The sequence below is a fragment of the Triturus cristatus genome, chromosome 4_2 (assembly GCF_964204655.1).
Source record: "Triturus cristatus chromosome 4_2, aTriCri1.1, whole genome shotgun sequence".
NCBI classification, from domain to species: Eukaryota; Metazoa; Chordata; class Amphibia; order Caudata; family Salamandridae; genus Triturus; species Triturus cristatus.
The window spans coordinates 544150035-544177952 of record NC_140586.1 but is presented as its reverse complement, the minus strand read 5'-3'; the positions used below and the strand labels follow the sequence as shown (position 1 = coordinate 544177952).

At 41.9% G+C, this 27918-nt stretch overlaps 1 protein-coding gene across 8 annotated transcripts in view; it reads left to right on the top strand.

The window, feature by feature from the left end:
* ZNF644 (zinc finger protein 644) overlaps positions 1–27918 on the top strand; it is a 580031-nt gene that overhangs the window by 386228 nt on the left and 165885 nt on the right. For all 8 annotated transcript variants that reach the window (XM_085602161.1, XM_085602154.1, XM_085602162.1 and 5 more), the window contains one exon: positions 393–983. In XM_085602161.1, coding sequence (XP_085458287.1) covers positions 393–983 — 591 coding nt within the window. The remainder of the gene's footprint in view (positions 1–392; positions 984–27918) is intronic.

Sequence of the window (27918 nt, the reverse complement as noted above, 5' to 3'; positions counted from 1 at the left end):
ATTATAGACAGATCCGATCTGCCCAGCTTCGGTAATCCCCAATTGGAAACAGTATTAGCATTACACTTCATGCAAGGGCTTCTATCTCTTAGGATTAGAAAGTGTTTTTGATTCATACCCTCAATTTCGTAAGATTGACGCTAATGTTTGGCAGCCTTTCTTGAATTCATTTTACACTTTGCTTAAGTTTCCACTTTATGACCCAATGGTAGTTTCCCCAAAGATGCAACAGCGCAGGAGTTTTAAACTCGTATGCACCCAGGAATTCTCTGTCCTCGAGTTCTTTCTTTATTTTGTCGCATTTGTGCTGTACTATGAAGAGGTGCAGATTTTGGAATTGCTATAATTAATACTGTCTCCCGTTTTAACAGTTGCCTTTGTTTCCTTGGCAGCCATAGAGAAATCTGAAAGTTCTTCTGAACACACCTGCCAGCTCTGTGGAGGTTGGTTTGATACTAAAATTGGACTATCAAATCACGTGAGAGGTCACTTGAAAAGACTAGGTAAAACAAAATGGGATGCACATAAATCTCCTATATGTGTTCTAAATGAAATGTTGCAAGATGAGGAAAAATGTGAAAAAATGATCAAGGCCTTAAACAGTCGGCGAAATATTCACAGACCATATGCATCTCGAAAGTTTGTGTCAAGTGATGACGTAGATGCCACTGTTCTACCTCCTGAAGCTCACCACAATGGTCTGCCGCCAGATGTTACACCTGTACAGTCATTACATGGGCAACAATTGACAAATGAGTATAATGAAATGGCATCTGATCCATGTAGCGAAAACCGGAATCCAACTCTTACTCTGATTGAACTTCTGAAAAATAAACCGATGAGGGATTCCACCACTCCGGACAATTCCCCTCAAAAGATTCATAATCAAACAGCAAGAAAAAGGTTTAATCAGAAATGTATTCTTCCAATAAATGAAGACTGTTCGCTTGTGTACCAGCCACCAACAGCAGCAGATTGTTCAGGTAAGAGTGCTTGATAGAAAGATATTTTTGTAGGTTGTACAACAATTTTGATGTGTGGTGAGTCTATCTTCCGAAGATATAGACCTGAACCTCAGGTGAAGGTCGGAAAAGAGGGAGAGGACCTTTAACAACTGTTATAGCCGAAGGTAGGAGTGCTGTAAAGCTATTGGAACATTCCACCCACTGGGGTAAAGTGATGTAAAAGAAAATGGAAACCGAAAGAGTTGCCGCAGAAGGCCTATTTCAGCCAATATTGGTTATGGACCACTTTATTGTCTTCAATAGAGTGCCCAACTTTCCAATGTTCTAACCATATTATTGTGGTAGTAGAATAATTGGGGGAAAAACAATCCTTTCTCATTGTGCTTAATTTTAACTGTCTCTTTTGCATTTTGATTCGAAGGGTTTATGTTAATTGCACGATATATGTGTCAGTTTAGTTGTGCCTGGTCTGCACAAGTAGTTTGTTTGTTTAACGTATTCGTTGCATTAAACACTGAGAAAATGTGTCTCTGAGTCTTTCCTGCCCACTCTGTAGGGATTGTTACATGTATTTAGAAAGTTCCCTATGGTTGAGGATATGTAACATTTTTCAGATAGCAATTTTTGGTATGAAAGATTCGACATGAAGCTGAGGACGTTAGCTCCACAGGCTAGTAGTCTTTTCATTATGAGATAGACTTTAATGAAGCAGTTTCAATCTGACCTTTGATAAGAGGGCCACATTTCTGCTATGGTGTTTGATCCTTGGTTTACATTTACTTTACTGGAAAGAGAACATGCTTCTCTACTGTTATAATACTTTACACTTACTGCATTATGACATCTTGTACTAGAAAGTGTTCTGGTATCTGTGCATAATTTTGAGGTGCATTATATTCTAGCAAAACCCATCAGTATTCGTAAGTATTCTTTCAAACTGAGCCACATCCTAGTCAGTTGAGATCCGGTTTTCTCTAGACAGTCAAACTTTGACTGCTTTTAAATGCCAGAATCTGAAGATGTAAATGCGTTTAAGAGGTGAAATACTCAAAAGATGTGATGATATTAGGTGTGCTCAGTTCATGGCATATTCCACTGTTCACCCATTTGAGAACCACTTCACGGAAAAGTTTCGGTTTCGGAATTGAGTATCTTCAGTTCTGCTTAACTAGCATCTTCTATGGCTTAAGCATGTAAATCTAGGTGCCTATACTTTTCATCCAGGAAGTCGCAAAGGTGTACAGCAGTTTACTGAAGTGAAATTTTAACTTTAGGTAATCCATGCAGTTTCTAAAGCCGAGACACACTTTATTCCATAGATAATAACCTGCTAGAGTGAAACTGAAACATCAACCGTCCATCATTCCTATGAAACACTGGATCGTGTGGTTACACCTTGTATGCTATCAAGTTTGCTGAGATTTGTGGAATCTGCAAGTGTGTGGTGGACATCTACATTTAAGATTGAAATATCTGAATTTTAGCTATCAAAGCAACTGTTCATCAGCTGCTTTATCCAAAGCACTCTGTCTTGGTCATTAGTAATTAGTAGGATCTTGTGCATAATCAACAGGGTCCATTTTATATCTTTCTCCGTTTAGCCTATTACTTATTTATACTGTCTAGTTTTCTGAGTGTTTTAATAGAGAGAGGGGGTGGTGGAAGAGAAGGGAGACTTTTTGAGAGTGATATTTGGGTTAATTATTTTTTTAAAGATTTCCACAGTCATGGTCTATGTATCGTGAGACTCATTTTCACTGTTGTTTAACTTTAAGCAGGGTTCTGGGTCACCTAGATGCAAGTCATCTAAATATATTAGTATAAATTACTTTTGAAAGGTGTGTAATATATTGTTTGAGAAAGATTTGGATCAGCCCTTTTATCATTGCAGTAGAATGTGGAAGTTTTGATGGAAAGTGACCTATCTTACAATAAGATCGAAAAGCAAATCTATAACAAATTTGATTATGGGATTAAAAAAGTGCAGAAAAGTGCCTTTTAATGAAGATCACACTCTTATACTTAGTTGCTTTGGGACCAAGGTATCGGAGAGGGTTTTTGGTACGACTGATGCTGGATGCAATCCCAAACAAATTTCTTAGCAGTTGTGTATGCCTGTGACAAAAGGACTCGTGGAAAAAGGTTTGTCAGCCAGATTCACAATTCCAGTATGCTGAAATTGTTTCTGAAAGATCCAGAAATGCTTCCTGCTGAAATCGTATAAATTCAAAATAAAATCCACCCCCTCCCCTCCCCAAGATCCACTGAACTTTAACAGAACCTATGGCATTTACATGCCTCTTCTATTACCCTGGAAACCTGCCTTGGAAATACCAGAATAGCTTGTACATTTTACTTTTGAACACATCACTCCTTATTTAGTATGAGGGAGTTGAAGTGAGACTTACAAATGCCACTGACTCTGGAAAGAATGACATGGTCATTTCACAGGCGTTGTCTATGCTACACCACACAGCACCACACTAAACTATACCACTTCCTTCAATGCCATCTCATACCGTTAAACACAATGTATCACATCATAGTACTCAATTCAGTAGAACACATCACTGTTTTACATTTAAAATTCATACCTACCTTAGTAAGTGATCTAGCATGATACCTCACCATAACAAATGATATAATTACTATGCTACCCTATATAAATTCCCTCAACACCATACCTAAATAATGATTCAAGCAGCCAGGGCTAGACTGGCCATTTTAAAGATCCCCAGTAGGCTACAATGTAGGGAGTTACTTTGAGAGCAGAATAGGCTTCACAATCCCAACTATGCCCCGATTGCCACTGTCTAGTCACTGCCTCATGCAGTGTGAAACTGGTTTGAAAATGTTTCACAGGCTGATTTTGGTTTCCAGTTAGGTTATACAATCAATCCCAGTGTAACACCATTCCTAACCCTCTTGGTTCACGCACCATATCATACCCCTACATACTGCATTCTATAGCCAACCTAAAGCCCCATAATATCAACTGTAGGACATGTCACCATACCACTCACATTTCACCCTTCTGCACCTCTACCATATATATTATAGCCCCACATCTGACTCGCACCTGGTAGTCCAGCACATCTACCTTACGAGGACATTTCTCACAAATACCTAGCTACACTACAGCACCTGCACAAGACTAATCATACCACCTCACTAACTATGCCAATAGTATACCAATCCATTGCATCCTACGCAAAATCTCACTGAACCTCACTACATTACTGTGTTACACTTCACATACCACATTAACCTCCAAAGCCACATTACATTTCCAACACCCCAGTATATCACTGCACACCAGAACTCACACATCATACTAAAATTCAAGAATGCTACATCACCCTACATCACATCTTGTTGCACCTTACAATACAGCACCACTTATCTCCTACTTGACGTGCCATATTATTCTATCCAAATAACACATCTCTGGTGCTACGCCACATCAATGCACATGGCATTGTAACATTTAATAGCTGGCCACATTCCATCACACCAGAACAAACCGCCAATATTAATATCCACTGGAGATACACTTGCACTGATGGGAAGGATTAAATCCTTCACTATTAAGGCTCCTCAAATTTGTGATGTTCTGGCGGTCTTCTGAAAAGGTCTCTATTCCTGGACAAGGACCCATGTGTGCTATAAGTTGTCCAGGACTGCCTAATGGTGAAGGAAGGCATAAGGAGCTCAGATTCCATGTGACACTTGTAATGCATGTGTTTTGGTCAAGCAGGATGCATCACTGGTCTGGTTGTTGGGTGCATTGTTATTTTAGCATGATTTTAATAATTTGATATATGTTTATCTGTTTCTTTTAACACATATTGTTTTCCCAATAGTATCTGGGGGAAAGTAAGTGGCTGAGCTCTGGTTTCTTGTTTATTTGCGTCACATTATACTATTTCTATAGCCTTCTGTGTGCCTAAATCTGGTTGATTGCATGGTCTTAACCTCCTCCTGTGTTGTCACAGTAATGTCCTTCATTAACTAGCCACTTGCACAGCTACTGGTTGTGTACAAAAAAGCAGGCAATGTGCACGCTTTCTGTGGCTAGAGCCTGTACCCTTGCAGTTTGTATCTCCAGGAGTACTTATGATCTTACTCCTTGCTTTGACTCAACTGTTTACTTACAGGAAAGCCTAGCTGACACAGTGCGTCTAATATTATCACACAGACCCCAGCTAACATAACGGAATCTTCGCTCCCACCACCACCTTGAGTCTATTTCAGTGTGCACTTATTTCTTTACTTCTGATGTGCATATTTATAAACCATTTATTCTGTAAAGCATGACTTTCACCCCCATAGGGGTATCTTCATTCTAATGAAACCAGCAACTAGTAAGCCAGGGTATCAAAGGAATGCTAATTCTGTAGCGAAAACAACTTTATTTTTAAGGCTTTTCTAAACTTGAAGTTCAATGGTAAAGTATTCAAATTCTTGGCAGTGGCAACCGAAAATGTGCAACTACCAAAGACTTTAAGATAGAACTTTAGAACTGCGAGCAAAAGTTTGTCCTGAGGTTTAAAACACACATGCCTTGTAGTATCAGAATTTGAGATTTAAGAGGAGCACTACAAGCGGAATACAATGCTTTGTGAAAAAGACACAATAACTTGAACAAATCTGCTTCTTCACTGTAAGCCAGAGGCCACTGCAGAAGTGATAGCTCTGGGTTTGAGAGAGAGCACCTATCTAGCAGTAAAAATCTGACCTATTTGAAGCTTTTAAATACGATAGACAAGCTGTGTCAAAATATTAAAATTTGTAGTAGTCTAAATGTACTGATATAGACTAGTTGACAATTTCTACCTTGTGAAAAATGTAAACAATTATAGCATACGTTTCAAGGCCCTGGAGCTTGGTTAGGATCACGGCAAGTTGCTTCTCTGAACCTACCACCGGAGTAACGACGTGCTCCGGCCAGCCCAGTTGGCCCGTAACGTTTTTACTAGGGGTCTACCAATTCCCCAGTTAACGTCAACTAGGGTCTCCACCGCCCCTGGTAATTCACATCCATTAATTGAATACCAGGCGGTAGTGCACACATCCACTGTTCTTTACCACGGTCCTGAAGAAGTGACAATTGACCCGTTAGGGGCAAGTATAGGAACGAATCATGTTGACCTTACACACTTAGACTGCCCCTTAGGAACATTATCATCCTCAAAGGGGCCACTCTTGTTTTTATCTAGGCTTGAGCTACATTTTCATTAAAACTTGACTGTAGAAGACTGCTCTATACCTATTTTATTTTATCTCACTTTGCACCACCCTGCCCGCACGCACCCAACGGCTTCCTCTTCAAAAGATCCCCGACAAAGAGCCCCGGTTTCGGGAGCCCGTCAGGCATTGCAGAGCTGGCCTGACGAGGGGCACAGCCCTATGATGAAGCATGACCCCTCTCGGGGTGTGTGAGGGCACCACGAAGAAAGACCTGTCTTTCCCATTTCCCATTCACCCCCTCTTCCTCCCAACCCTCCCCTCCCCCCCCCCACACACAATCACAGGAACTGCACACCTTCTTTAAACACTAGTCTCTTCTGGGAGCTTGTGTGCAGGACCTCATAACCCAGCTCTCAGTCCCTCCTTTTGGATAATATGTTTCAAGGCCCCAGAATTGCAACAGCCAAACAGGACAGTGAATCTCCATTTTATCATTGTTCAATATCATATGTTTTTTTGTTTTTTTTGTCATCTACTTCTTGATGTAGGACAAGCACTGAATAGCTGAGTAGCTGCGGGCTTGGCTATCCTTCACACTGTCTGTGTCGTCCACTTAGAGAAACAAATCAAACCAATGAGCATGTATGAGATGAGCTAATGGAATCAATTATATGTTAAATACCAAAAGTAATAAAATTGAACCTTGGCCCACTCCACTTATCTGGGTTCTGCTGGTGGAGGAAAATCAAGGGACCCATATCTGAAATGTTCTTTTATGCAGGAAGCAAGAAAACTGTGGATACTAATTTCAGTAAGCCTATTCAGAAGGAAATGGTAGTTGACGGTGTCAAATTCTGTGTAAAAGTCTAAAAGAATCATAGCTGCATATAGATGGCATTCTGCAGATTGACAGATATCATCCAGTGTTGATACCACAGCTACCTCAGTACTCTGGCCGGGGCTTAAGCTAATTTATGTGGGATAAAAAATGTCATATTTCACCACAACTTCTTGTAACTGGAGAAAGATTGCATGCTCCAATAACGTGTCCAAATAAGGCAGCTGAAATATATGGCAATGATTGGATAAAGTCTGTCTCTTGATCTAAAGTCTTTTTTTTTTTATTAACGTGACTTGACCATGCTTGAAGCTATTTGTGATGAATCCTGATATTAAAAAATAATTTATAATGGCTCCACGTAAAGCAGTTTCCATTATTAAGAGTTTGGCAGAAAGTGGATCGGAAGGGGAATTGCATTTTTTGATACGTAAAGCAGTGCTGACGTACTACAAAATGATTTTCACATACCAACACCAACTTCCATGACTGCATGACAGACGTCGCCAACTGGATGAAAGACAATTGTGTGATGCATAACTCGGACAAGACAGATGTACTGATTTTCAAAAATAAAACTCCCCATGGGCCGCGTCCTGGTGGCCCTCAGAACTCGGACCAGACCTACTCCTACCCTTACCCCCACTTGCCACGCTAGGATCCTAAGCATCATTGTAGACAACAAGGTAAACATGACAACTTGGATAAACTCCATCTTCTCGTCCTGCTTCTTCATCCTCCACATGCTTCATAAGATATTTAAATGGCTACCTCGAAGCTCAAGTCGCCCCTCCTCTCTAGCTGACTGGACTACGGCAATGCTCTTTACGCAGGGATTACAGCTCACCTCCTCTGACAACCACAGGCCATACAGAACTTTGCAGCCAGACTTGTCCTGGATCTCCCTGGAGGAACCCCACATCACCCTCTACCTCAGGGATCTCCACTGCCACCCTGTACAGAAAAGATGCCAGTTCAAGCTCCTGACCAATACATACAAGGCCCTACACAACTGCGGAGCCGCCTACTTGAACCACGACCTGAACTCCCCTCAGCACACAAGACACCTACGCACCGCGTCCCTTTTAAAATAATGTGGCTAGGTACATAAGCATGTGTGCGCGCACACGTCACACTACATACATTACAAGTAAATGTAAAATATTTACTTAATTTTGAATAAAATGCAATAAAACTTTGATTCAATAAACATTTTTAGCAAGATTTATTACAAATTAACAAAAATAGTGAGCGTATGACTATGGCAATTGAATGTCTGAATCAGTACCCTTAACCTACTAAACGGCTCTTCGATACAAATGGCATGCTTCTTCTTGTGGTCTCTCTCTACTGGTCCCATGCCCACTATGGGCGATTCGCGGGATTCCATCTTTACTACTTTCAAGGATATTTCTCTTTTTAACCATGTAACTTTACCTTTGACCGATAATTTAATTATTTCCATTCACACTTTTTAGGTCTCGCATGGGCAGCGCTTTCCTTTATTCAGGTATAGACTTGAAGCGCCGCCCATTGACCACCTACCTTTTCGGTTGGCTCCTGCTACTGTCCATTGTAAATGGTTGCTTTTGATTCGTGAATGGGCTTGGTAGTCCCTCCTTAGTACCGGCTTTTCTGCTTTTGTAACCTCCCATGAGGACTGGCCCTTTTACTTGTGTTGTTCATTACTATGTTTCTTTTAGTCTGTAAAAATGATTTTCTCCTATTGGAAACAGGACATTCTTTTCCCCTCTCATCGCCGTCCTTCCTCCAGGCACCATGCTGTAGGTTTCTCGCAGGTGCCCGCTTTTATATTTTATTATTAGTAATGGCGGCCACGCATGATTGTGGCTCTGCTGGCCAGATATGACAGAGCTCATTATGACGCATTAGAGAGCATAATGCAACATCTCCCTGAAAAATATAAAAGTAAAGCCAACGAGTTAATTCAAGAGGGTAAAACAATCACAAACACCTCTATACGTTGTGCCCTAGATGCAGCAGACACAGCCTCCAGGGCCATTAACACCAGCGTCCTTCTCCGTCGTCATGCTTGGTTAAGGGTATCTGGGTTTAAACCAGAAGTACAAGCCTCCATCCTTAACCATCCCTTTGACCAGGAACATCTATTCGGGCCAAAGGTGGATGAGGCCTTAGAAAAGATGAAAAAGGACACGGATACCACAAAATCCATGGGGGCATTACAGTCTCACCCGCCCAGACGCTCCTTTCGCCGCTCATCCTTTCGGAGTGCATCCATATGCTACTCCTCAGACACAGCGTCCACATCGTACAAGTCCCCTACTCAGACCACCTTTACAAATGGTTACCAAAGAGGCGGCTACAGGGGTAACAACAACAAGGGCAGAGGCAAAACAAACAACGCCCGTTCTGCCACACCTACTACCCAATGACTTCCCCCCTGCTCCCCCCAGACCATTCCACTCCGGTCGGGGGCAGACTCACAAATTTCCTTCATGTCTGGGAGACCATCACCTCAGACAAATGGGTGACCCAAATAATTCGGTCAGGATACTGCCTGAAATTAACATCTACCCCCCCCCCCCCCAAACATTCCACCCAGGCAACGCCCAATGTCACAAGAACATTCGACACTGCTAAAGCAGGAGGTATTCTCCCTCGTACAAAAACAGGCAATAGAACACGTTCCTGCCAATCAACAAAATTTGGGGGTCTACTCCCTATATTTTCTAATTACAAAAAGGGACGAGACTCTACGACCTATTCTAGATCTCCGGCCCCTAAACACATACATACACTCAGACCATTTCACATGGTAACGCTTCAGCAGGTACTTCCGCTCCTCTCCCACAACGACTTTCTCATCACACTGGACTTGAAAGACGCATACTTCCACATTCCAGTACACCATGCTCACAGAAAGTACCTCAGATTTGTAGTAGACGGACAACACTACCAATTCAAAGTGCTCCCGTTCGGAGTCACAACAGCACCACGGGTATTCACCAAGTGCCTAGCGGTGGTGGCGGAACTCCTCAGAAGACAGAACATTCACGTATTCCCATACTTGGACGATTGGCTGATAAAAGCCACTTCATACAACCAATGTGTACACCACAATCCAACTACTTCACCAACTAGGCTTCACGGTGAACCACCAAAAGTCCCAGCTAACACCATCCCACATAAAACAATACCTCTGTGTCACTATAGACACCTCAAAAGCAATAGCCTACCCCAATCCGGCCAGGATTGCAAGCATTCAGGCTTTGCGACAAAACTTCATACCTCAACACTCCCTTCCAGCACGAGTGTTTATGCAACTGATAGGGATGATGGGCTCTTGCATTTTTATAGTGCCCCACGCAAGACTCCAGATGCGTCCACTCCAAGAGTGCTTAGCACACCGATGGAACCAGTCCCAGGGGCAACTGACAGATCTGGTGTTGGTAGACGGTCGCACCCATCGCTCTCTGCAGTGGTGGAACACCACAAACCTTTCCAAAGGTCGACCGTTCCTGGACCCGGTTCCCCAGATAATACTAACAACGGACGCATCGCTCTCCGGCTGGGGAGCTCATCTATTACACCTCACAGTGCAGGGCACATGGACGCCGCAACAAAAGTAACTCCATATCAACCATCTGGAGTTACTAGCAATCTTTCTAGCCCTGAAATCTTTTCAAACACAGATTTCAGGCAAGGCAGTCCTCATTCGCACAGACAACATGACGGCCATGTATTATATTAAAAAAACAAGGCGGCACACACTCTCCACAGCTCTCTCAATTAGCACAGAGCATATGGAGATGGGCAATTCCCCACAAAATCTTTCTCCTAGCTCAACATGTCCCAGGAGTCCAAAACACAGTGGCAGATCTGCTCAGCAGACAGACACAACAGATCCACGAGTGGGAACTTCACCCACAGGTTCTTCATCCGTTCTTTCAAATGTGGGGGCATCCACAGATAGACCTCTTCGCCACCCACGAAAACACAGAATGCCCAAGCTTCGCCGCCAGATACCCACACCCATTGTCCAAAGGAAATGCGATATGGATGAACTGGTCAGGCAAATTTGCGTACACTTTTCCGCCTCTCCCACTCATTCCATGAGTGGTGCGAAAGCTACAACAGCACTCCCTCACACTGATCCTAGTGGCTCCAACGTGGGCCAGACAACCGTGGTACACCACGCTGCTGGAACTCTCGGTAGTACCACACCAAAAGCTACACCTCTCACCATGCCTCCTAACCCAGAACCATGGAGAGATCAGGCACCTGGACCCAGCTCAGCTCAACCTTGCGATCTGGCTCCTGAAATCCTAGAATTCGGGTACCTAAACCTTCCCCCTGACTGTATGAACGTCGTCAGAGAAGTTAGACGCCCTACCACTAGAGCCTGCTACGCTGCCAAGTGGAAAAGATTTGTTGTTTATTGCCATAACAACACAATCAATCCTCTAGACGTGTCTATACAACACATCATATGCTACTTACTCCACCTACAAAGGTGTAATATAGCCTATACCTCCATTCGGCCACACCTCGCAGCAATTGCAGCTTACTTACAAAACGGGCAGCACCTATCACTTTTCAGAGTACCTGCCATTAAAGCCTTCATGGAAGGCCTCAAAAGAATAATTCCCCCCAGAGTACCACCCTCACCTGTGTGGAACTTAAATATCGTTCTCACAAGGCTGATGGGGCCTCCCTTCGAACCTTTGCATAAATGCGAACTGCAATTCCTGACATGGGAAACAGCTTTCCTTGTAGCCATCACTTCCCTTAGAAGGGTCAGTTAGATACAAGCACTTACCATACAAGAACCTTTTCTTAAAATGCACCAGAACAAGGTTGTTCTCCGTACCAACCCAAAATTCCTACCTAAAGTCATTTCCCCTTTTAACCTAAACCAATCTGTAGAATTACCAGTATTTTTATCGCAACCTCAGACCGTTGCAGAAAGGGCTCTGCACACGCTAGATGTCAAACAAGCCTTACTTTACTATATCCAAAGAACACAACCTTTCTGAAAGACCAAACAACTGTTTGTCTCTTTCTCTCCACCACACAAGGGCAACCCCACCTCAAAATCAGGGATAGCTAGGTGGATTGTAAAATGCATCCAGATTTGCTACCACAAAGCAAAACAAACTTTCCGTTCCCCCTAAAGCCCAATCTACACGGAAGATAGGGGCATCCATGGCATTTGTAGGGAACATCCCACTAGATGATATCTGCAAAGCAGCTACATGGTCAACACCGCACACTTTCACTAAACACTATTGTGTAGATGTGCAAACCAAGCAACAAGCTAGTGTGGGCCAGGCTGTTCTAAAAACACTATTTCAAACCACTGCAACAGATACCGGTGGTCGCTGCTAAGGTTGGGAACTGCTATATAGTCTATGCAAAAGTGTGTAATCTGCAGCTCATATGCCTCGATAGGAATATGCTACTTACCAGTATGCATCTGTTCTTGGCATGTAGAGCTGCAGATCTACACACGCCCACCCGCCTCCCCGGCTACCTATCTTATTTAGATACAACACACATGGGTTTCTTCACTGTTGTCACTACTCTCCATCTTTCCCTGCTGGCGAAAAACAATCTAGCCGAAGCCCATGCGCAATACGATCCAAAGGAGGAGTCACCGACCTCGTGACTTCCAAAGACTTTCCAAGAGGAAAAACAAACTGCAAAAATCCGGGCTCAACACCAGATGGCGATCTATGCAAAAGTGTGTAGATCTGCAGCTCTACATGCCAAGAACAGATGCATACTGGTAAGTAGCATATTCCTTTCCTATCTGGTCCCAATGGGAAGTTATATTTATAAGATGTAATAAATTAACTCCCATGCTTTCTTATGGGCCAGATAGCCTTTCAATAGTGAAAAACGAAATGCACTGTAATTCACTACCAAGACATGTTACACACATCAGTGCATGTCCTACCTTTCACATCCACTACACCCTGCCCACAGGGGTACCTTGGACCTACCTTAGGGGTGACTCACATGTAAGAAAAGGGAAGGTTAGGGCCTGGCAAGTGGGTGCACTTGCCAACTCTACATGGCAGTTACAAACTGCGCACAGACTCTGCCGTGGCAGGTTGGAGTTACATTTTCAGGGCTACTCATGTGGGTGGCACAATCAGTGCTGCAGGTCCACTACTAGCATTGATTTACAGGCCCTGGCACACTCAGTACACTTTACGAGGGGCTGACAAGTAAATCAAATTTGCCAATCATGAAAACACCAATACATAACACAATTTATCCAGAGAGCATATGCACTTTAGCACTGATCAGCAGTGATAAAGTGCCCAGAGTCCTAAAACCAACAAAGACAGGTCAGAAAAAAATAGGAGGAAGAAGCAAAAGATTTGAAGATAACCCTGCAAAAATGGCCATTTCCAACAACCATCTTCAGCTCGAAAGATAGGCAGGCTGTGTGACCCATGTATCACACACAGCATACCTAGAGATAATGCGTATCAAGTAACGATTAATGTTTTTCAGATACATCGTTCTCTAAAAGATGGACGCACACAAGAAATCCATACTATATATTTTAGGAGGCTTTGTTAAATATTAATGCCCAGTTTTAGTGGAGGTAATCTAAATAAATGTTTTTGCACGTAAAAAATAATAATGGTGGAAATGATATATGTAAAACATTTTTACAAAGCATCGAAATTGACAACGTACATCAAATTATTGATGGAATCCATCTTCGTTGGGCTCACTCTCTTCTTTGCGCCGCACTAATTTTTACATTAACACCAAAATGCTATGATCCCAATTTTCCTAGTTGGCCTCTAGCACGCATACCTTCTGCTCATAGTTAGACAGTATTTTCATAATCTGCAGCCTTACTTGGAGAAGCAAAGTCAGTCTTTTGTTATGTCATACTGCTTCTGAGAAGGAGACGGCCCCAGCCTGCACCAGTACATGAACTCCAGGCCGTGCTTTGATACTCCTTGTTCCTTATAAATGCCTGTGTATCAATAATAAATGCATGCAATGAGGACTCAAAAAGCAAAACTCATGGCACCCCATCACCCCCCAAGAATGATAGTGCAACATTCTAGTGAAAAGTAAGACTTACAAACCTACAGTGTCAGAGAGGGAATCTAGCTTATATCAAGTCATGCTTGCATCAAAAGAACCCGAAGATGTAGGAGAAAACATTTTTACCGGTACAACTGCCAGCATACAAAGGAAGATTGAAGTTGTAGATGATGTCGATGAATAAGATCACATTCAGCATTGACGTTGAATTCAATGGTGAAATTAATTTAGAAAGATATATAGGATATTCATTAAAGAAACCATGAAATTCAAAAGTTAAAAAACACAAATGTTTGCATGAATCTTTTTAGGAGTCTTGAACAGTTTTCTTATATCAAAACTATAATTTTATTCATAGTTTAGATTTAGTAAATCTGCATCGTCATTTAGAATTCTCTTCTTACATCATACAGCTATGTGATACTGAGCCATACCTGTGAGCCTGAGCATAGTAATATGTAGAAATGTATATGAAATGATTTAATGCACATTGAGTTAACGTGCTTTAACATTTTATTGTATTAGTTCTCAGTTAAAATTTTATATTTTAAATTACTTTTATATTAAATTATTATATATATTTTTTAAATTACAAACTTTAATCATTTTCCCCGTATTTACCCATTTGGAGAGCTATGCCAGAGTAGCAGAGATGCCTCTATCAAGGCATTGAGGCTTCCCATCCTATCTAGCCATACCCCTGTGTCTTAAAGTTATCTATTTTACTTTCCATTTCTACCACTCCATTTAACCCTATGTACTCCTTATGGCAGTCTAGGTTCTGGTGAATTAGTCTACATTCTTAAGATTTCTACCCATTCTACAAAAATGCAATTATTTGAAGAGAAGTATTGGGTATGTGCTCATACCAACTTAAAGATTTTCATTTCTGACAGCCATAGAAATGAAAAGTATTAATGGATTGATACAGTGGTATACTTGTTATATGTGCCTTGGTGCCACAAAGCAGAATATCACTAATTTATATGTTGCAGTAATATCAAGGTGACGGTGCTAGCAGGGTGGGGAGAACCACCTACCTCCTCAAAATCTTTGTGGCCAAGGCCGACAAAACATGTAAACTTAAACAAATCCCCAGCACATGTCAAAAACAATGTCTCGTGGATTCACAATTAATGCACAACAGTAAGCAGAAATGTTTGGAACACATGTAAGTTTTCTTGTTTTTATTCCTGTGTGTCTCCAAGCAGAAATAGGTCTTCGAACAGTAGCAGCCGACACGTGTTTCGTCGCCCAGGGACAATATCCCGTGACTTTTTCAAGGCTGCAAGGTACAAACATAACCAATGTATCTCCTTACATCAACAGGAGAACATAGCCTTACAATGATAAATGTCAAATTGTCACTAAGTACAAAAACTAGCATGCACAAGATGAAACGTCAGGAAGTATACATAATTTTAAGAAAAATGTCCCAAGAGGGGACCCGAAACAGCCCCAAGTAATGATGGAGAATAGCTAAAATGATATTGCTGACCAAAGGTGTGTCCACACGTGATATGTGGTGAGCGTAATTATTAAAGTTTTTCTAAAGCTAAAATACTATACTCCTAATAGGGCCTGCAACAGCGTCCGTGCAGAGATCTTGGACTTCGGAGACACGGGGCACTGAACTCTGGTTGCAGCAGTTTATTCAGCCGCGGGCAGGCAAGGAGTTGTTTTGTTCGGCTGCATGACGACGGTGTGTGGAAAATTCCTCCGCACTGCAGTGCTGCATTGGAAAAACTGTCGCTGGAGGGGCAAAGCGTCAGTTTTGAAGTTTTAAGCAGCAGGAACTGCCTCCAAGAGCCCAGGACTGGAATTGGCAACACTTGGCAGGTCAGAGCTCCCAGTAGTGGAGTTCAGGTATGCTGCAGGTAAAGTCTTTGATGCCCTGAGACTTCTTAACAGGAGGCAAGTAACTCAAGCCATAGGAGAATTTTCCTAAGCAGGATGCCATAGCAAGGTAAAAGTCCACTCCTTTCCACTGTCCACAGACCGAAGCAGCAACTGCAGGCAAACCCAGCAAAGCAACGCACAGCAAAGGGGCAGTTCTCCTCCTTACAGCTCTTATTAGCAGAGTCCCCTCTTGATCCAGAAGTGTTCTAAAAGTGTGGGGTTTTCGGTCCAATACTTATACCCCTTTTGGCCTTTGAAGTCGACCTACTTCAAAGGATTGTCGTTGTAGTGCACACGTTCTTGCCTTGCCTGGTCTAGGTTCCAGGCATACTCCAAGGGGGAAGAGACAGCATTGTGAGAATCCAGGTACAGCCCTATTCAGGTGTCCGTGACAACTCCTCCCACCACTCAGGAAGCTCTGGAAGGACCATCAACCTGGTGATGGGCCATCAGGATATGCAGGGCACACCTCATCTCCCTTTGTGTGTGACTGTCTAGAATGAATGCAGAAGCAGGCCCCTGTCAGCCTTAACCAGACTTTGAATCGGCAGGCAGAGGCTCAGGATGGCAAACTAAGAAAATGCCCACTTTCTCAAAGTGCCATTTTCAAACACCGAATTTAAAAACCACCTTCACTAAAAGATATGTTTTTAAATTCTGAGTCCAGAGAGCCCAAACTCGAAATCTCTAGCTGTTCCCAATTGAAAGTTACACTTTTTAAAACTGCACTCACAGACACTGCAGTGGCAGGCCTGAGACAAGTTTACATGGCTACTCATGTAGGTGGTACAACCAGAGCTGCAGGCTCACTAGTAGCATTTGATTTACAGGCCCTGGGCACACACAGTGAATTTTACTAGGGACTTACCAGTATATCAAATATGCCAATTATCAGTATCACCATTTACACTTCAGTCAATCAGTAATTAAGCGCTGCTACCCCCGTGACGGTCTCAAGTCACTGGGGGTGGGTGGGGAGTTGCAGGTCTGACTGGGCGCTGTGATTCATTCGAAGAGCCAGGCCTTGAGATCATTCCTTAATTGTGCCAGAGACTGGGATTGCCTAAGGTAGAGATTTGGCAGCAAGGTAGGAGAAGTATCTTCCTCCGGTCCTTGTCTTGCGGATCCGAGGGACGGTGGTGAGGGCCAGTTGGGCAAAGCGGAGGTCTCTTGTGGGTGCCTGGAATGAGAGGCGCTGGTTCAGGTATGCTGGTCCGGCCTTGTGGAGGGCTTTGTAGGTGTCGGTGAGGAGCTTGAAGGTGACTTGTTGACTGGGAGCCAGTGGAGTTCTTGTAGGTGTTCCGCGATGTGGCTGCGGCAGACGATGGGGAGGACCAGCCTGGCTGCGGCGTTAAACATGTTCTGAAATTTCCTGAGGAGTTTCTGTATGGCGCCTGTGTAGAGTATGTTGCCGCAGTCGGGTCTGCTGCTCAAGAGTGCGTGGGTGACCGTCTTGACTGTCCTCCGTGGGGATCCATCTGATGGTCTTCCGAAGAAGGCGAAGAGTGTGGAAGCATGATGTGGTGACAGCATTGATCTAGTGGTTGATTGTGAGCGAAGAGTCCAGTATGATGCTGAGGTTTCGTGGATGGTCTGTGGGTGAGGGGGGTGGTTCCTAGCTCGGCGGGCCACCAGAAGATTTGCCAGGTGGAGGTGTTGGGTCCTAGGATGAGCACTTCGGTCTTGTCCGAGTTGAGCTTGAAGCAGCTCTCTCTCAACCAGTTGGCGACGGTCTACATGCAGTCGTAAAGGTTTCGGACGATATTGGGCTCGGTGGTGAGGGGGAAATCAGCTGGGTGTCATCGGCGTAGGAAACAGTGCTGAGTCCTGAAAGCACTTGCACTTTATCTCTGGTCAGCAGTGGTGAAGTGCCCATAGTAAATAAACCAGTAAAATGTAGTCCAGCACACCATCAAAAATACAGGAGTTGGGGGCAAAAAGACAGGGAAAACCACGCCAAGAATGCCAGGTCTAACAATTTAAAAAACATTATTTGTTGTTTCATTTCTATAGCTGTTTCTTCTTCCTCTATTATAGTCGCAGTTTTGGAAAATGGCGGAAGGGTTGCTCTAAGGAGGTATTTACTGTCTCTATAAGACTAGTTGACCCTCAAAATCTATGTTTTGACACCTAAATGAAGTATATTGGGTATACGGTTCCGGAAATATCACTGCAACACATCCGCCGTTTTAAAAAATGTCATCCAGTCAAAATTCCACCCAGATCAACATATCTATTAAGCTCAATTAGTTCTCTAATGATCCAAAACGCAAATCAAAAATTAAAATCTCTGGATCTCAGGAAAACTCCTCCTGGATTGTCTCCTACATGAGGTAAATATCATTAAGTGTGAAGGTCAATCATCCTCAGCAATGATGATGTCGTAGGCAAACGATAAATGTGACTAGAATTAGGTTTTTATTGTGTCCAACATATCAACTTCAAGCTGTATTTCTACACTATAGACTCTATCAGGCGAATTAAAGTGATTTCTGAATGTAAGTTAAATTTATTTTCACATGATGTCATGGCCAGAAGAGCTTTGAGTAGTTGGCAAGTTAAAGTTACTTTCACTGTGCTATCCAGAAGGTAATACTGCCCATGTCCTGTCTGTAGAAGTGCTTGCAATCGCTTAAATATGTTTCTTTTTGTCAATCAAGCCAGGATCCTTTTCTTCTAATCAGCTTTTGTTTCTAAACTTTTCGCTTCCTTCTTTATACTGAGGTCAACACTAAGTGGTTGTTCCTTGTCACTCTTCTGTCTCGTGCTCGTCTGTTTGTAAGATACTCAGTTTGTCCACTTCCTTCATCTCTTTTGTATGTTTGTTTTCCTCAGAATCCTGCAAGGAACCCGAAGAACGGCCATTAGTATATTGATATTCATCTGGCTTTATCCTTGGCTCTCACATGTTAACCAACCATAATGCACACCCGCCTTATGGAACTGATCCAGTTGTGATTTTCAGTTTTTTCACTGTTTTCTGGAGATATGGATGTGTACAGATCAGAAATAATAAATAGTTCACGTTCATGATCTTTATGGTAATAGCAGGTAAACGCTGGGTTATGGCTAACAAGTTGCCTCCCTTGAATGTTACTAAGAAGCTTCTAGGAGACCATTTCAAACTTACCTCTCACCTTCATTCCTAAATCAGCCACCGCAGGAATTGAATCATGTTTATTTTGCATTTGTTTTAAAACATCTGGTAATGCCACCAACGAGGGTGCGCCACGGATAGGAAGATATTCTATCAAGTATAGTATGCCATATAGCACAAGCCTATCTAGGTGGTACCATAGCAGGGGTAATGCACACTGAAAATTCTTGTTTATCTTGGTGTTGTATGAGGCTATATCGTTTCCAGTTCATTTGTTTTAAGAGTCATTTAAAATGGATTTCATCTCACTTGGGGGCACTTTCCCCATAACTACGTTTATAGCCTGCATACTAATTGTCTGCATTTGAGAAAGTGCCTACACCACTACATGAGCTACAATGTTAGTCTCTAATGTGCGTAATACATATTGTTGAAATCCTCTATATACTGTCATTAACTTATAAAGTAGCAGTCTAATTTGAGATGATTTAGGTTTCTGGCAGCTTGTGGGGTGTAACCAGCCGATAGTTGCCAGGTAGCCTCTGGAAGTCTTAAAGGAGCACCTGCAGAAGACTTTATTGCAAGATGTAACTCCACCTCAAACCATGATGCATGTTCTGGGTAGCCTATGGGGATTTCTTGTCCAAAGGCCACCCTTAAGCAAAATATTTCAAGATGATGAGCTGGACTCTCTGTAATCACTAATAGCAGTCTGTCTCCAGCAACCCTTACTCCATTCGATATTACGTCATTTAGCCTGTAAAATTTTACCTTATCTGTACAGCTACATTTTTAAAAGATTCAGAATAAGATCCAACATTCAACTGAATGCGAAAAACATTTTAATAGTAATATGCTTACAATTCCCTCAGTAGATGGTGAGTTCCCATCTAAACTGAGGGAGGAGACCAGTATTACAAAAGACTTTCTGCATTCAAAATGGTTGGTATGTACTTGCTCATGGCCTCTATTGGTACTCAGAAAATCCAGCCTCACATTGGGCGCCATGATATATTTTTACATGCCCATCTGTAAATATAGCCCAGTAAGACTGCTCAAGGACCTCTGGCAAGCGCAGTTTTGGACTAAATTCACCTGGGAAGACAGACCTGCTAAGACCCTTGCATCTTCCACAATTTCCCTGGAGAGTTTTCATCGGTGAAGGATCAGTACTGTAAAAAACTGCCAGGAATAGTTTTATATATTAGTGAATTCTGCAATATCTTTCCCAAAAGATGTACACACACAGGAATTCCACTCTATATATTTTAAAAAGGTTTATTCAATACTAACACCTAGTTTTAGTGCACATTAAATGAGTGAATGCTATTGCAGATATAAAAATAATGCCAAAACGTACAAATGTGCTACCTGAACAAATAATGAAAATTGACAACATACTAGATGTCAATCATTACATCAAATAAATGATGGAATCAATCTTTGTTGGAATCCGTTCTCTCTTAGCCACTAGCTAATGTCTACATTAACACCAACATTCTATTTTACCAACTTTGCTAGATGTCCTTTAGCATACATACTTTTTACTCCTGATTAGTCAATGTTTTTTCAGTGTGTAGCCTTACTTGGAGAAGCAGTGCCACTTTCTGTCTTCATGCTGTACTGCTTCTGAGAAGGGATCAGATCGCTTCAGCCAGTGTCATTGCTGGACTTTCATGCAGACTGTTTCTGACTGTGATGCTCCCTGAAAATATTGAAGCTTTCTATCTCCCCAAAAATACATATTTACAAATCTTGTATATGGAATCCCAACAATATTGTGAGAAAAACAGGCCTCCTGACTTATGATGTAAAGTGTGGAAAGAAATTTGACTTCCCTTGCACGTTTACCTAAGCCTATTGCGTTTATTTCTATAAATCACACTGGAATAATACATAACATATAAACTGTTGATGCACTTTCAACTTATAATAAACCACACGGGTTGAAATATACATAATAATAAGTACATGAATCAATTAATCCTCCAGGGTGTACAAAAAGAAGGCAAATGGCAAAGCACATGACTCTATCTCTGATTTGTAGTTAATCACTATCTTTCGCTTCTCTGTCTGGTGCATGAAAAGTGGCACTTTTTCTGCCTTCTTCTCAAAATACTGTCACTGGATCCACCTATACAGAGTAACTGCTGCCCTATGTCTTTCTTACCTCTCCACCCTAAGGTTATTGAGAAGCATGATAACTAGCAGAGTCTCTCAACATCTTGAACAGAACTCCCTCCCCAACCTCTTTCAATCTGGCTTTAGGACTTGCCACAGTATGGAGATGCCCCTTCTTGCAGTTGCAGATGTGCTTAGCATGATTCTTTTCTAGGTGAACTGGCCAACCTCATCCTAGTGACTATCTCAGCAGCTTTCAACGCAGTGCTGCACTTCATTCTTGTCACATGATTTTCATAGTGTGGCATTCATGGCAGTGCTTCTGCCCGATTTTGTTTCTTTATCATTTATTGCTTACAAGTAGTCAATCTTCCATCTTAACTCCATCATTTCAGATCTTTTCTCTGTAATACAACAGCATACATCTCTCATACCTACCCTATTTATTATCCATCTTGGGCACACTTCCTTGTCTCGTTCATTTGTGTATCCTGTCATTAATTCCCTCTGCAGATGATACTCAGATCATCCTTAAACCTGAAATTGAGTGCCGCTCAATCTAGTTTTTGTTCCTGCCATTCGAATTTATTGTCCTGCATGAAGAACAATACCTTGAAACTTAAGAGCAATAATACTGAAGTGTTGATCTCCAACATCTCCTCTACATCTGAAACTCACCTTTGTGACCGCCATAGTTAGGCTCTTCCCCCCCCTTTCCACGTTGGCCAAAGATCACACCTTATCAATTTCCATTCAACCAGATGCTTCAGTCTTTGTTGTTGTTGGTCGGAAAACTATTGTTCAGCCCATAATTCTCTCTTGCATCAATTATGGTAATTCACTTTATCTTTAACTCCCCAATATCTAATTCAAGACTCCACGTAATTGAGAATATGGGAGGCTAGCATACTCTTGGATTTCTTTGCAGGACATCCTTCGCACAGCAGTTGCAGAACTTTCACTACATTCCCATACACAAGCACTCACTTTTCAAAGTCTTCTGCTTGGCACAAAAAAAGCATTATACAGTAACGGGCCTCTTTATCTGGAAACTCAGTGTTCCTTGAAGACTAGCTTTATCTCTTTGCAGACTAGCCTTATCTCTTTGCTGCAGCACCACTAATAAACTCTTGTTCCAAGGATCAGCAAATCTTGAATCGGAGGTCCTGACTTTTCTTATTTAGTGTCGAATTTCTGGAAATGTCTTCAATTCACACACAGTTCTCAATCCAAAATTCTCTCGTTTCGCAAAAAGCTTAACTTTTTATTTTGTTGCTAGTTACTGATTGTAGTTTTTTGCTTCCTGAATCTTTGCTAAGTGTCAGCATGCCATAGTAGGGTAACATTGTGCTCTATAAATCTACTTCATAAGGTGTAGCCACGCAGTGCCAGACAATGAGTGAAGAGACAATTAGTCAAGCTCTCTACCTCTTAAGCCTAGACAAAGTATCAACATTGAATCTCATGACCTCTCCATTCTGTTTATGTGGTCTAGTGGTAAGTCAGAAGACCAGTGCCCACACCCAGAAATTAACAGTCCGGGAGAAGGCAGGCAGAGAGCACGTGCAGGAACATTTGGCCAATAATAAAACCCCAAATAATAGAAAATAATCACTACTCTAAAGGAACCTAATGTTAACACGATCAAGCAAATCAGTTTGGCTGTGTGCACGAACACTCACAATACATTTTTCGGTTTATGAGACCCGATGCTGCCATAGAAAAACCCTCCAGGTTAGGTCATCCCACAGGCCAAGAGCACTTTCAAATTTGTGGCAGTTATTCTATTAAAAATGTAGGATAATTGAACATGATTGCTGCCTCCAACCAGTTCTCCCATCTGCTTCTACGGTGTTGTAAAGGGTTCTGAATTGGGGTGTATACACCAGGAGGAATGTTACATAAAACTGTTAACATAAACTGGAAGCAGTTATAAATGTCCAGAGGCAGGTATTTTCCCTTATTTGTATTTGTGGCACCCAGACCCAGAGACAGTCATGCTCGTCCATTGCCCCAAACTCCTGCTACAAATAGAGAAGGCTAAATATACTATCTTTCAGGGTGGAATGCTAGTCTTTGCCCAAAACTAGTACAACTGGATTTGCCATCTTCATGCAACTTATCATGTATGCATCACTCGGATCATTTTAAATGGGATGGCAAGATTAAGTATTAAGACTGAATCGAAGAAATAACAATTTTACTTGTAGTTCTAAAGCCTAGAGCCAGTTACAGACATTTAAAAATCCTTTTCGGCGTCCATTATTTAGAACGGAGGATAACCTATTTTCTGTATCCCAGTAAACGCGTGAAAATTACCTTTAAGTTCATTGTCTGTTTGATTTTCATTTTTTAGATCGGATTAATCCTAAAGAACAAAAGCATTAATTAAAATAAACCTGCCTAAAGATTTTTTGAACCTTTCTTAATTCTGAAAAACAATCCAGTCAGCCATGTTAAATCCAACATGCATTTGGCTGATCGTACTGCTGCTTTTACCTTTTTAAAAGCAAATACTAGGGATACATTGTAGACCCTCTTGCACTCTATCCTGCACTAGAAAACCGGCCATCATATCAAGCATTGCAGGGTAAATGAGGCTGTTTGTTAATTGTGGTTCAGTAAAAACGAACTCCTGAATACTTACTGCCCTTTAAGGCTAATTTTGCTGATGACCTTGAATTTTAATAGTTATTTGCTTCATGTGGCTTGTTTGGATGTATTGGATTATTTTTCTTCATTTTAGTGGTAAGCATAATGTTTTATTGATGTTATTTGACGCGTGTCCTCACCTCTTTCCTTGAGCCACAATTTCTGCTCTTCTTTGTCTGGTGTCTTCCTTGTGTAGGGAAGAGGACGTGCAACAACAAGCATGAAGTTTGTACCATCTCTCTTCTCACTCTCCTGAAGAGGTGCAAAAACTATTTAGAACTCTGAGATAGTGAGGAGACTTAGGGCTCAGCAGAGAAAAGCTGGTCTTGCTACCTTGAGGTTCACCAGCCTTAACAGGACAAGAGCGTCTTGATCCTCGTCTTTTGCCCTGAATGTGACTTTGTGTGACTACCTGTTGAAGCACTCCAGCCATCCATAGCATCTTCGAAATTCCTGGTGACATTGTAAGAACAATTTGACAGATAAAGTGCATTGTGCAATTATTACAGGACATAATAAAATATATATACCACATTTCATCCAGACCCACTCAGATCCACAATGCAGAAAAAGTCTTAACTGACTTATCTCTCAATTGTTCACCTCCATCACATTTAAAAAAGACTCCTTATTTATCTTGAAATGACTTGAATGATTGATATTACTACACGTGAGAGGCATTGATTGAAATGTTCCACCCATTATGTTTTGGCGGTATGCCAAAAAAAATCAATGGAACTTTTTTAATATAACTTTTTATTATTTTGCATGAAAGAAACATAAAGGCTGTGGTAAATAATTTAATTACCGGGACTTAATTTGATACAGAAAAATAATAAAAATAGCTCAGTAAAATAAGAGGCAAAATCCGTGGTATTAGAGGTTCGGAATGGGCTTTATTCCAATGGACGATTCGAATCGTGGACTCCAAGTTCCATCACCACGGAGGTTCAGGAAGTGAAGTACGTTACTTTATTGACAGGTAATCATTTTTATACAATAGGCATTACAGTGAAGCAAATGCAGGAGGCGTAACAATTGATAGTAAAGATAAAACATACATGCGTAGCAAAAGTGGGCGTAACTGGGTGTAACTAAAAAAAACGTCATCAGGTATGATGTCATAATAGGGTGGTTCTATGAAAGAATTTCGCAATGTCAGCAGAAATACTTGGCAGAAATGCGCGCGCAGCAGCATGACGTGTGATTGACGTGCAACTAGGGGGTGAAGGGGACTTGACATTTAGCTCTACATGTGGCGACAGAAGTCTGGAGGGTCAAGTCAACCTAATCCCAAATCATATCTAACATCCTATGTTTAAAGAACTGTGTTATCCAAAAGAGAAGTCTCTTAGAGTAGAATCTTATTCTATACTGACTATACTGACTGTGAGTGCGTGTACAAGCGTCTAAGTGTCTACACAATATGCGGGGGCAGAAAATCTTCCATAGTAACAGGGCTATGAATTTACTTGCATAAAGACAGAGAAGCCGGGCCTTTTGCTCGGTAGCTGGAAGAATGTTTACTTAAACTACTAGACAGGAATGCATTGGGCAGGGAGCGGAGCAGATAATTTCGAAGGTGAAATACAGTTTTTGGCAGGCAACAGGCTGATGTCAGGCACCGTGAGCCGCGCAGGGAATGAGACAAAGTTCATGGTCACAGATGCAGGCTCAGACTGGAGCTTTCAGAGGCAGAAGGCAAGAAAAGCTTGATGACAGAATCAGGGCCTACTTGCCTGGACTGTAAAATGTCATAAGTGAACCATATAAAGCCGGTGGCCTTTCATACTTAGGGATGGAATATCCGGCCCATTCATGGCGGATCTGAAAGAGGACATGTTGACGGTGGACGCACATGTGTTTGCGTCTTCATAACTGGAACTGGAGGAAACATACATGTACTTGTGATTTATACATGAAACCGTTGGGGTCCAAGATAGGGGACATAACTGATCATAAAAATCCATATTTCCACATTCCCTCCTTGTCCCCTACTTGTCCGTCAAGAAATATCAATCTTCATCAATCCGTTGATCTGTTCATATAGCATCATTTGTTCTTCTTTTTTCTTCCGTGATGAATGAAATCTTGGTGGTGGAATACACGATGTGGCACACAGACCACAGATCGCTGGTCCACATTGTAGACATAGACAGCAACTGAATAGTATGAGAAAGCCAATACCTAGGAAGGATAGGACCTTCCATCCAAAGGTAGATAATACACTCCAAAACCAACCGGACCAAGTCCAGGTGCCTGGATTCTGGTGTATCTGGCTTACAATCTTATGAAGGCGAGTAATGGATTTATATACAGATGGCGAATTTTCTGGTATGAAAATGCAACAACTTGATCCGATGACCCTACAAGCTCCGCCCCTATCGGCCAGGATGACGTCAAGGACAAGACGATTTTGAAGCACAACAATCCGCATAGCAGACTGCTCTTCTGTTAAATTGCCTAAGGCGGAAATAGTTTCGTTCACTACTGCTTCAAGGGTTCTAGTTAATCTACGTATCAGCTTACTATTAGTAACGGTACCGATATAGGGAAAGAGACCTTTATTGAAATCTGTGTATTTTTCCCATGCTGTTTCAGTGTAATCGACTATTGGGAGATCTCTCCTTTCTCTATTGTGTACTAAATGAGTATTTCTGTGATAATCAGGAGGAGCTAGGAAAACAGGTGGCAAAAGGAATCCGATGTAGCAGGTACCATCCCAATCTAGAGGCAGACGTATATATGCCGTCTGACCACATATGAAGTAGGAATGGCGGGAAGCTCTAAATGTAGACTTGCCTTGATCACTAAATTCTATTACAGTGGTACATCTACTATGGCCCATAAGTATGGAACCATTCTTTCTTACACATAATTCACCTTTTACTGGAAATACTGACATGGCGGGCAAAATTGGAGTAGCTTCGGATTCGACATTCAGGATCATGAGATTAAGCGTAAAATTACCTAATCCATATACTTCATTTTCTAGATCAGTTCCTGTTCTTTTGGGAAGTCCCTCCTTGTTAGGGTAGCAGACTTTAAGTAAAACTAAGTTCAAATTTCCCCATACCCAGTTGTCTTGATAAACTGCAGAATTCGAATCTTGGGAATTAATTAAACTAAACCATGCTCCACAGGAGCCGTTGTGTGTGAACGGGTATGGAAAGAGAGGTAGAATTCCTTTATAATTCTGATAGGGAGGGAGTCGGCCACATATCCAACAATTTGTAGCATTGCTAACCTGATGGGAATGATGTAACATACTAATAAACGTGTTATTGCGCAGCGCAAATCTATAGGACAATTCATGTGGAGGTAATTCGCTAAAAGAATGTTCAGCAGTAACATTATAAACATGTCTAGAAATAGGATAATATATGTGCAACAATATACTTGCAGTAATTATTAAAAGACTTAAGAAAAACAAAATTAATAACGTCACTGTGCAATGACTACGCAGTGATTTACAGTACGCATGTCGTTTCAGTTCTATCCTTCTGTTTCTTTCTCTATACAGGTCTAAGGGATACATGTCAGAGACAAATTCGACCGATTCACCTTGGAGAGGACTTAAACAATCAAATTGCCTGACTTGTTAGACCTGAGTTTTAGTTTGTATAGTTCATGGCTATTCAGTTCAACCAAAGGAAGTTTAGAGTCAATCGGTGAAGACACGCAAGGTGTGTCATTTACATCTGACGGTAGTCCATGAAATTTCTTGATATGACTTGAATGTATCCAGCCTTTTCGACCTTCGATCTTCACAGCTGTCCTCGTCGTTAGCAGTACGAGCTGAGGCGACTTCCACCTAGGATCCAGTTGAGACTTCCGATCAAAGTTTCTCACTAAAACCAAATCCCCTGGAATTACGTCATGGGGTTTCACCTCGGTGTTGTCAGGAAAGGCTGCAGCTACCTGTGAACGACAAGATTGTAGTGCAGACATCAAGGAAGCCAAGTAATCTGTCAGCATATTACAGTCAATATCAGTTATTTTGCGTGGTATAGGCGTCCCCCACATATTTGGTGGTCTACCGAAGATCACCTCATAAGGGGATAGCCCTGTTCGAGAGTGTGCTACCATTCTCATGT